This window comes from Alosa pseudoharengus, unplaced genomic scaffold (assembly GCF_046254945.1).
Source record: "Alosa pseudoharengus isolate Yale_2024_CS ecotype anadromous, Long Island Sound unplaced genomic scaffold, YU_APseudo_1.1 YU_APseudo_1.1_scf_16, whole genome shotgun sequence".
Lineage (NCBI taxonomy): Eukaryota > Metazoa > Chordata > Actinopteri > Clupeiformes > Clupeidae > Alosa > Alosa pseudoharengus.
This window is the reverse complement of record NW_027468630.1, coordinates 6,184,570-6,195,464: the sequence shown is the minus strand read 5'-3', so window position 1 is coordinate 6,195,464 and position 10,895 is coordinate 6,184,570. Positions and strand designations below refer to the sequence as shown.

The 10,895-nt window shown below is 41.7% G+C and overlaps 1 protein-coding gene across 3 annotated transcripts; it reads right to left on the bottom strand.

Moving 5' to 3' along the window:
- On the bottom strand, positions 1–10,657 carry LOC143125427 (GTPase HRas-like). 3 transcript variants are annotated; one of them, XM_076286883.1, is made up of 7 exons: positions 10,378–10,657; positions 8,916–9,026; positions 7,088–7,212; positions 6,669–6,847; positions 6,133–6,292; positions 4,137–4,260; positions 1–2,787 (listed from the first exon to the last, which is right to left on the bottom strand). In XM_076286883.1, exons 3-6 carry the CDS (start codon positions 7,196–7,198, stop codon positions 4,141–4,143), a joined length of 570 nt encoding a protein of 189 aa, XP_076142998.1. In that variant the 5' UTR covers positions 7,199–7,212; positions 8,916–9,026; positions 10,378–10,657; the 3' UTR covers positions 1–2,787; positions 4,137–4,140. The 3 variants fall into 3 exon arrangements, with proteins under 3 accessions (XP_076142998.1, XP_076142997.1, XP_076142996.1); XM_076286882.1 differs by having other exon boundaries at positions 8,936–9,026; XM_076286881.1 differs by lacking the exon at positions 8,916–9,026.
- Positions 10,658–10,895: the final 238 nt, after the last annotated feature.

The window sequence follows — 10,895 nt, the reverse complement described above, 5'->3', positions numbered from 1 at the left end:
TTAAGTGTTAAAGTTACATCCTTTTATTCTGGTCTCCACTCAGGGGTAGAGGCAGATGATCATAGCAGCAGATACAGTAGTAGGTAGTGGGTCATTTTTTTCCAACCTCAAAAAAATAGAATAAAAATAAAGTTCAACAGTTTTTTTTTAGAGCTGGCACAAAATAAAGCAAACACATTTCTTAGAGATGGGTAAGAAAGATAACAAAGTGTTTCATTGACAGATCCTTAAAGCAATCAAACATTTGGTTAAAGTAATAAAAAAGCACTCAAGTATCAATTTCATGATGATGTAGATACAATATTAAAAACACAGAGGAACATATTCACATTTAACCAATACACTCACAGTTAAGAATCTGCAGTTTTCTGTTTTATAGAGGTACAACATATATATATTTCTTAATTTTATCACAAGTCAAATCTCATCTGATTTTGAAATCATGCTAAACCTAAGTGACCATTGAACTTGATGGTACACAATGACTGTTTCTAAAAATGCATGGTGTACCTGGTCGGAAACGTGTTCATCAAGTAATTTAGAATTCAAAGTTAAGGATTATAAGAAATAAAAACAAGCAATAAAAAAATAATTGTATCCAATATACTAAATGCTATTTGTACATCTTATGATCAGAGGTGGCTGATTTAGTTTAGACAAAAAAAAAGTAAAATAATAATAATAAAATAAATTTAAAAAATCTAATTTCAAATAGGTGGTTTGTTGTTTGGGCAGGAGGAAGTACAATGGGTTCACAATGGCCATCCTCACTGAATCAAAATTATACAAGGAAGAACTCAAGAAATGTCACACATGCACACACACAACATACACCATACCCTGTCAAGCAGAGAATTATACCAAGATACTAGATTTGGAGGTAAAGAAGTCAATAATCTGGTCTCATGGTTGTCTAAACAATGAGATTTGAAGACAAACCCCTATTTTGACAATAAGCAAATGTTGGCATATCTGAGAAACTGTGGACACAGGTTAATTTCTGGTTTTGCTAATTTACCCTAAAAAGGAATCACCTTGTTCTACCATCACAGAGCACACATAAAAATGACAGTTCCTAATTTCTGTAAAATGTTGTCATTTTTAAAGGTTCGTGCTATTTAATGGCATTAGATAGACACTCCGCTGTCTCCCATTAAATAGTCCTGTGTGTAACAATAAACCCATCCCTGAAAACTGACTACTTTGAAAATGTCCATATAACAGGATGTTAGCCAGTACCGGCACCACAAAAAAACCTAGATAGCATTATAATAATAATCATAATAATAATCATCATAATAATAGACATTGTATCAGCCACTTCTCAATTCATGGTACGCTAGTGAGCTTTGCAGACAAAGTGAAATCCAACAAAAAGCAGCCATGACTTTTCTGGGCTGCCCTGCAGGAGAGACAGAGAAAGAGAGAATTTCCAAAGGCTAGCACCACCAACAATCAAAAACACCAAAAGAAACATTTTATTCTTTCAATCCAAGCAAATCTTTCTGTCTTGTCATTTTTTTAAATTGGAGATGGTTAGTGCTTCAGGGATGGAGAGCAGTAAGTGACACCTGACACTCATAACACCAAGAAACACACAGTACATCTAACACTCCTCCACTATTAAAAGTATCCATACAGTCACTGTCAGGTCTGTATGTCAATGAAGTCACACATTATCCACATTCATCCTGAGCCTATGCATAGCACAGTGATGGCTGAGAACATCAGAAAACCTTTACTAGATTCTGCCCAACATGACAGTCCCTCCTCATGTAGCCATAAATGTCCCTATAAGGGGACTGAACATGTGTCAAGGTCTCAACTCAGGCACTCGTAAAAAAGAAAACCAGCAATGCCTAGATGGTGATAAAAGTTCCACATAATAATTAGATTCCAGTATTAGTAAACCAATTATTCCGATAACCAGCCTTTCAGTGCATTGTGTGATTTCTGGGAGTAGTGTGTGATGCTGGGTGGTCAGTGTGCCAAAAAGACTCACACTCTTCTATTTCACCCATTAGAAGAAGTCTTCCAAGATGGCAATCAGTCTCTGCAGGCTTTTTGTGACGTCATTTCAATACATTTCTCACAAGGCATTGTGTACAGACAACAACAAATCATGTTTTTTTAACTACTCACTGTACCTTGAATTTGTTAAGAATAAAAAAAGAAATACTATTGCACTGAGACTTACATTTAACTCACTGCATATTAACAATCACCGCATGTCTTGTTTTTAGGGATAATGCTCTAGTGTGTGGGAGAGAGACCTGTGGGCCCTTGGTCCTCACAGGCACGCATGCACACACAAAGTCACACAGTCACACGCACACCCACAATCTCCTCTGAAGCAGCTGGTCATTATTACACTGTAGATCAATCATCCTCAGTGGCAGAGTGTGACCATCTCCTTCCAAATACAATTAAATAAAAAAAATAAAAAATAAAGGCAAACAACAAACCGTTGACTTCCCATCTACAAGTCCACCTCAAATAAAATCAAATAAAATAAGAGTGTTGTATTCTGTGGCTCAGCCATGGCCAGCCCAGTGATGAGACTACAGTGGTTTAGGCCTGATTCCCGTGCGTCAGTCTTTGCTGTCCCATCAAGGCCAACACTGAAGGCAGCCTCCGGCGAGTGGACTCAAACTCAGACTTGCAGGCGTCTGTGCGCGACGCCGAAAAGCTTCCCCCCTCTCCCACAGTATTTCACCGGAGGCGCGGCATGTGAGGTCCATCCAGCCACTCTGCTCCCAAACTCTGGTCCGCGGGGGTCCATGATGGCTGCAGAGAGAGGTGGTCTATGAGGCTCGTTCCACACAAATGTCTACTTAAGCAATATAGCACGAGTGAGAGTGGGGTTGGTCATGGATATTCCCACGGGTGTTGTTCGGCCGTAGCCACGAGGCCGGAGGCCGAGTGGCGCAGGCAACAACAGCCGTGGGAATATCCATGACCAATCCCACGATCGAGAGTGCTATATTGCTTTTATACAACAATTCTACCACAAACTAAATAATCTGAAAACACCCCATTATTGTTTAAAAATTTTAATTTCGACATCGTTCTTACGCATCAAAACATAGTTCCCTTTTCAATAGACAGCGTCTTGGTTGCTATGTAACCAACATTCCAGATCCCTCGTTACGGGTCTTTGTGGTTTAAATGTCTTCTTGAAAGAAATGTTAAAAGTCGGGCTGAAATCACATTCATATCTAGGTTTGCTGCATGCATGTTACAAGGACACTGGGCCATGTCAGTCCACTTCTAAACATTTCTACCAACTACTCTCCCCCAAAACCGGTTTTGTCATTTGCATTCGCACTGGCCAGGTGGCCATAGGAACTGGTTGCCCATTCAATTGGCTATTCAACTTGGGTTGACAGTGGGCGCGACTTATAAGTTGGACCAATCAACATAGACCTGGGTCACATGGGTTCCTATGGAAAGGACCCTGCCCTGAAGTAGGAGCTGAAAGAGTTACAGGAACTGCGGTCATAAGAAAAAAAGGGTTTTCTGGCTACAAGTAATGATGCACGTTTGCCCATTGCATCGCGGGGAACCAATCATATCTGTGTATCTGATATAGGGGGGCTAGAGGCGAGCTAAACAGATGACAGTCGTAGTGTTATCCAATTGCGTCAAAGTCCGGAATCAGTCAGTTAACATTGCTCAGCGAGAGACTCTGGCTACGAGTAATGATGCACGTAACTTTTGCCCCTTGCATCGCGGGGAATAAATCATATCTGTATCTGATATAGGCGAGCTAAACAGATGAAAGTCGTATAGTGTTATCCAATTGCGTGCAGTGAAATTTTCAAATGCGTGCTTGGTGCCGCCCCTCGAATTGGGCCATTACATTATTCGTAGCCAGACCAGGCCCAGATGCTATTATGTTATAGGAACTGCAAAAATCCCATCGGTGGGAATGCGCCTATTGTCTGTTCCGACTAGGCGTAAAAGTTGTATAGGCCTACAAGTGCAATTCATGCAGGGATATTTCCATAAACTGGTCGTAAGCTACCTGATATTTGCTGTAGGCTATGAGACAAAAAAATGTCAGTTTAGAAACCGCGTAACATCGCTTAGAGCACCTTTAATTGCGACTTAACACACTCTTTATAACTACTCACCTGGTCATGACAATACACAGCGACACTTAAAGCAGTCCTGTCCGTTGTCATCAGGTGGGTTGAGCTTCCTCAGTTTGTGCTGCCTGATCTCTCTCACCAGAGTGTAGAAGGCATCTTCCACTCCCTGCACAACACACACACACAGACACACTTTCAATTCCCTTGCTTGCCTGCTTTGCCCTGAAGGGACTTATTTTACCGATAATGACCGACGTTCTATACATTATCACGCTTATTATACGGCCAAAACGAAAAAATATACTCCACATGATACGTCTCTTTACATTTATTCGTTACCGTTTTGTCGTGGCTTTTGCTGAGTAACAAATAGTTCGCTGAACTTGAATCAAACGTTCTTTAGAATACAGCTGATCAACTGTCTGCTTTCACTTTTGAATGAAGTTCCATTGCAAGATCTAACTGGACTACTTGCAGAGTGATATGAAAGACCTGAATAAGAGCACAAAACCCTTTGCCATTGACAGCGTTAATTATATGTATCAACGGTAATTACACAAATTTATTTTACCGTAGAACGTTGGGAAATCCCATTCAAGTCAATGGAGAGTTCTACTAGCATTGTATAGAGACGTATAATAAAAACATTTATTACACGGCTCTTCACAAGGCAAGTAGAACGCTGCGCGTCGGGGTCCGGTTTCGCCCTGTCGGGACTTATTTATCCAATAATGACCGGCGTTCTATACATTATCCCTTACATAGTACCTCTGTTGAGTTAGCATATGGAACATACGACTCAGGACATAAAACTGGTTCATGCAGAACACACCCCTCATACCAAGGTGTAGAGTGCATTCTTCCTCATTCCACATACCAAACCATTATTCCACTAACCAATCCAGACAGACTCATAGACATAAAATCCTATGGAAATATAACTGACACCGTAACCATACATTTAGTGAATAATTGCACATTTGTCCTTGATCTGGGGTGTGTGTGTGTGTGTGTGTGGGGGGGGGGAAATTGATCTTAATGCCTTAATTACCGGTAAAACAAATAGTAAAAATCCAACCTTTAAGGACACCAATTTTCTTAGTGAATGAAGAATGTATCGTAAATAAATAAATGTTCTTCCTTAAATTACAGGGGCAATAAGTATTTGACCCCTATGTTAAATTCCCATAGAGGCAGGCAGATTTTTTTTATTTTTAAAGGCCACTTATTTCATGGATCCAGGATACTATGCATCCTGATAAAGTTCCCTTGGCCTTTGGAATTAAAATAGCCCCACATCATCACATACCCTTCACCACACCTAGAGATTGGCATGGTGTGTTTTTCAGTTAGCCTATTAGCTGGTTTGATTTGCATTGAACCCAATGAGCATTTTAGTAAACTTTAGCATGGGTTCAAATACTTATTCTCCCCACTGTATATAAAATGACTTTGAAAAGTAATTAATTTTACTATATAGGCTATTCAAAATGATAGCCTGGTTTCTTCAAACCCATCCACTTTGTGAAAATGGTCCGGACCCTCTCTATTGGAGATTGCTTCCAATAGGTGCATCCTATGTGGGTGTAGTCTTTGGGTTAACTTGAACCAATAGGCATCGACCAGTATGGGATTCCTACTTCTTACTATTCCACTTAGCCTTTTGCAAACCATGCAGGCATACTGCAAATGTGTATTTACACACTATTCTTGCTCCGACTTCAGCTTGTCAATGTTTGTTGTTCTTTGTATGCTTCTAGCTCATTGTTAAATTTACAAATGAATGCTATACTGCAACATTATCGCACTTGGCCCCCTCTGGCCATTAATTGGTTCGCCATCCTGGTGGCAGAGCGAACACTAATACAAATAGTGACATAAAGTCAATGGGTCTGGTAAAACCAGGTTAATTGCATAATGCCACACACACTCAATGCATTGTCCAACCCCTGGCCACAGAGCATATTCTCAATCCACTCCTTCCATATGCAAACCAGACTTGTCTGTGTTGGCAGTAGAGGGTGTGGGCGTGGCATACCTGTCGGGTCTTGGCAGAGGTCTCGATGTAAGGGATGCCATAGCTGCGGGCGAGCTCCTGGGCCTGGCGCGTGTCCACTGTGCGTGCCGGCAGGTCACACTTGTTGCCCACGAGCACCATGGGCACATCATCCGAATCTTTCACCCGTTTGATCTGCTCCCTGCATGCACAGACACACAGACGCACAGACGCACGCACGCACACACACACGTAAATAGTTATTATTCAGATCTTTGGTGAAACTCAATTAAAAGAACAATCAAAGTTTATTAAACAGTGTAGATTAACCTCAAGCCTTCCGGCCCATAAGTGTATAGGAAGGATGTTGGTGCTTTTTTGAGAGCATAATCATGGTTGCTACACACTTCCCACAGCCCCACATTTCTAGTTCAGAAGGTTTATTCATTTCATTTTCACATCTAATTTCCTTAGATATTAGATTTTGGCTTCCAATAAGTTGTCCAGTCCTGACCAGAACTGTTATAGGCTCGGACCTCACACCCCTCCCTAACCCAGAGTATTCACGCTTGTCCCACCTGTACTGGTGGATGTCCTCAAAAGACTTGGTGTTGTTGATGGCGAACACACAGAGGAAGCCCTCGCCGGTCCTCATGTACTGGTCCCTCATGGCGCTGTACTCTTCCTGACCTGCAGTGTCCAGAATGTCCAGCAGACACGTCTCCCCGTCAATCACCACCTGCTTCCTGTAGGAGTCCTGTCAAAACAGGTAAGGTCCCACACATGTATAAATATTCCTCACTTACTGATATTCTAAGATAAGTGAATGGCCAATTACAAAGATTTTTACAGAGAACCTGAGATGGTGAAATTGTATGTATTATTGTATTTATTTCCATTATTTGCATCATCATTATTTATTTGATATATCACAGAGAATCCCCCAAGTCAAGCTATCAAAAATATTAGACAACTAGACCAAATGAGATGGACTTACCTCAATAGTGGGATCATATTCATCCACAAAGTGGTTCTGAATGAGCTGAATGGTAAGTGCACTTTTGCCTACACCACCAGCACCCACCACCACCAACTTATATTCAGTCATACTCTCAACAGCAGCTGTGAAGGAAAGAGTGAAAAAGAAAAGAGAGACAATGATTATTTGAGCCTGAGGGTTGCTGGGAAGCTGGGAAAACCCCTAATGTTCCAGGTAACAACTTTGATTAAAAAAAAGAATAATTATATGGTAAACAAAGGATTTTTTGAGGAAGTCAATCAGTTTAAAGCTGGTTTAGAGATCACTGTGCCAAAAAATAATGACCATGGGATGCTTTCACAAATGTTACTGTATATAATTACACTTGAAGTGCTAAGCAAAAAGTCAGAATGCTGGAACAGGCACAGCTGCCCAAGTGTAGATATAGTCACATCTTTCTTTTGGAATGATTAAGCAAAATTCTTAGCAGTTGTGTACAATTGAGAACAGCTTAGGTTCAGCTCAAGGGCGTCATTTATCAATCTGCAACTGGAAGGCCGATCCATAACAGAGCACAAAACAAAACGTACACCCACAAAAAAAAGGCCGTGGAACGTTGCACAACGTTGTGCTGACGCAAACGTTCTGTTCCACACTGCCTTTGCCACCACTTCCTTGACTGTCCTTGGCAACTGCTCACCTTTGCTGCTGTTGCTACGACAAAATGAAGCAATTCGAATGGAGTGACGCACAGATGACACAAAACAAGCTCTTTGAGCAGCCGAGAGGAGGCCACCCACACACCTCCACAGGGTTTTCCTTTGCTCCCTTGCTGAAGCTAGCACTCCCAATAATGAACAGAAGTGGAAAACAGTGCCGGTGACAATAGGAACTTGAGTTTCTTTCACATACACAAAGGGTCACAATTGGGTATACATTTGCCACATGTATAGTTCCATATGGTCACTGGGTGTGTTATGGGGCACAGAGTCCCCACAGATTTGTGAGATTCTGTTGATTCTGTTTTGGAATGGCATGTCTGTTTACTGGGATCACACAATACAGATCAAACAAACCAACAAAACAGACAGAACTTGCTGCTGAGGTCAATGGAAAATGGGTACTATTCCTAGACGGCCATAAGTTAATCATCAATGTATTTGAAACTTACATGAACACAACCATTCCCTCTTATGTCCAGAAAATTCAACCTCTGTATGCTGTGAAAATATTCTGGGGACAGGAATATCCACATCCCCTACTACTACCAGCTTATATCATCACATTTCTAACTAGGACTTGCTCATTGTACCTTGTGTCTGTCAAGTAAAACAATACATGTGCTACAGAAAGATGCTAATCCAAACCCTATTTGTTTTTTACTCCACACCCACACATACCCACATGAAACATCATGTCCGGACCGCAATCACTGCACAGAAACATAAGGTCTGAATGCGGCAAGTTCACATGTACACAGATACATCCCTAAAAGATTAGATAGTGTAGCAGTTGCCAGCAGGTATGATAGTGTAGCGGTATGTACAATATGTTAAGTAGATCTCCATCCTGATGCCTAAAGAGACCTGCTAGTAAGAGACGCAAGTATGCGAGGGTTTTAGCTCCCCTGCAGCACGCTCACCTCCCAATCCAAGGGTCCTGCAAGTTGCAGGTTTGGGCTCAGGCAGGTGTAGTGCTAAGCTGCATGGTCAGTCAAACACAATACATTTACAGCCGCAACCCTCAGCTTTCAACATTTATCTGGCTATATGTAGACAAACCTACCACCATGTACACAAAATACTGAAGGCCCCACTATCCCACGTTTGATCACCTTTGTACCCACATTCTAGCTGGGTTGCTTACTGTTCAGGTTGTTTGTATCATGTGTTCACATCTACTGGTCAAAATTAGCCATGGTTATGGGACATGTCATGACCCAAGAAAAGATGCTCACCTTAAGGAAAGAAAGAAATGTATCATTTGCATGTTTATGTCTAGAAATGTCAATTTTCCTGACAAAGGGAGAAAAGCCACAAGTTAGCTAACATCACTTCACCATCCCCTGATCGTTTAAAAATCAAACTAGGGCTTTCTCTGTACTGTGACCTCATAGGTTTGATGCATTTTGAACAAAAAAACAAACAAAACACACACAAACAAAACACACACTCACGCACACACACAGAGTTGATTATACAGTAAGCATGCATCACTGTAAGAAATTATCATCCTTCAACCACAAGTTATCATTTCAATCTCAAGGAGAGAGGCCTTTGGGTCTTATTCTACTCAGCGTGGAGATATTTTGAAAACTCACTAAGCATTCAAGCAAGCGTAATAAATTAATAAGCATTCTGGTGTAGGCTATCTGTTTGCATGGTTGTAGCTGTGCAGACTAGGTTCTGGGCTGGGAGTGGCCTCTGATAGGGAATTCTGTGCGCTTGTAGATCTGTAGATTCAATTACCTAACTGAAATGACAGTGGTCTATTGACAAATCTACGATCCGTCGCCATTCCAAGCTTATTATTAGGGTCACGAACAAACATTTTCGAAACACGCTTCCCTAAGCGGGTAGATTTTGATTTGTGCAGCGAACTCTACACTGTCCTACAGAAGGGGAAAAAAACATATTTTTTCGGTAGCAGTTCTAGACCTAGGCTACATGCATAGACGTACACACTGGCAAGATTGTTGTTTCAACAGTGGAGTGCTACAATGTTTAGTCGGCCTGTTACGGGGCGTCACCCCTGCAGCTAAACACAAGCAACAGGAAGGCGAGGCCAGATGCCAAACATCTCGCTCTGGCCTGTGCTTTTTTTTTAAAACATAATGTATATAAAACTCTTAGTACAAACATCTATACCCACCTAAACAAATCAGACAATACTACTGCAAAGCTCACCCCACACGTCAATGGAACTGTAATGACATCATTTGACCGACCACCCCCCCACCCCCCACGAGCACGTATATTATGTGGCTTCAATAGGGAAAGAAATGTTCCTGGTTGGAATACACAAAGCACCTATGAATTAAACGAGACGTGGGAGACAAACGTAGCCCTACACAAGTTCCCAAACTGCTACTTGGGACAAAAACATATAGCAACCTTTAAGTGTCAAAATGGTAACATGCTACTGTGATTTGGAGGGGGTGTACTGGCTTTGGTAGCATCCATAAACCAATGATCAAACCGTAAGTTCACTATGTAGCCTTATGTTGTTCCAAATGGAAAATTATGGCATATAATATAACCCGACAGACACGTTTTAATGAAAACGACTAAACGTTTAACAATACTTACAAAAACACGACGCCGTCGATGTCCTCGAGGACAGAACGTGATGAGTTCCCTCGGAGATCAATGATTACCGGGAGAATATAGTCAATCGTTCGGTCCGAGTTGCGCTCTTTCTAGCGCATACTGGGCAACGCCGTAATAGTAATTCTTTCTCTTACTATTTACAGTACGTGCTTTTCGCCGTTTTCAGTCGTGCTATTGCCGTCATTTCTAAACGGTAGCTTGCAACCCGTGAGTCGAACGGCGCTGGCGAGAAGGCAAAGCTCCCGGTGAGGTCAGAGTAGAATGCAGTGAACAATGTGCCGCGCGCAGGGGAAGGCGGGAGTGAGCGCGTAACCGCAGCCCACGCCCAAACTCATCAACAGTGAAAGTGTGGCGCACAGGCCTGTGACTATACTGTCTTTCTGACTACGACTTTGAGAATACATTATTCACTTAACTAAAACATCTCAAATTGGCCTACTGCCACATGAATGCGTCTTGATCATTGATGTAGCCCGTGCGTAAAATGCAGACTTGAT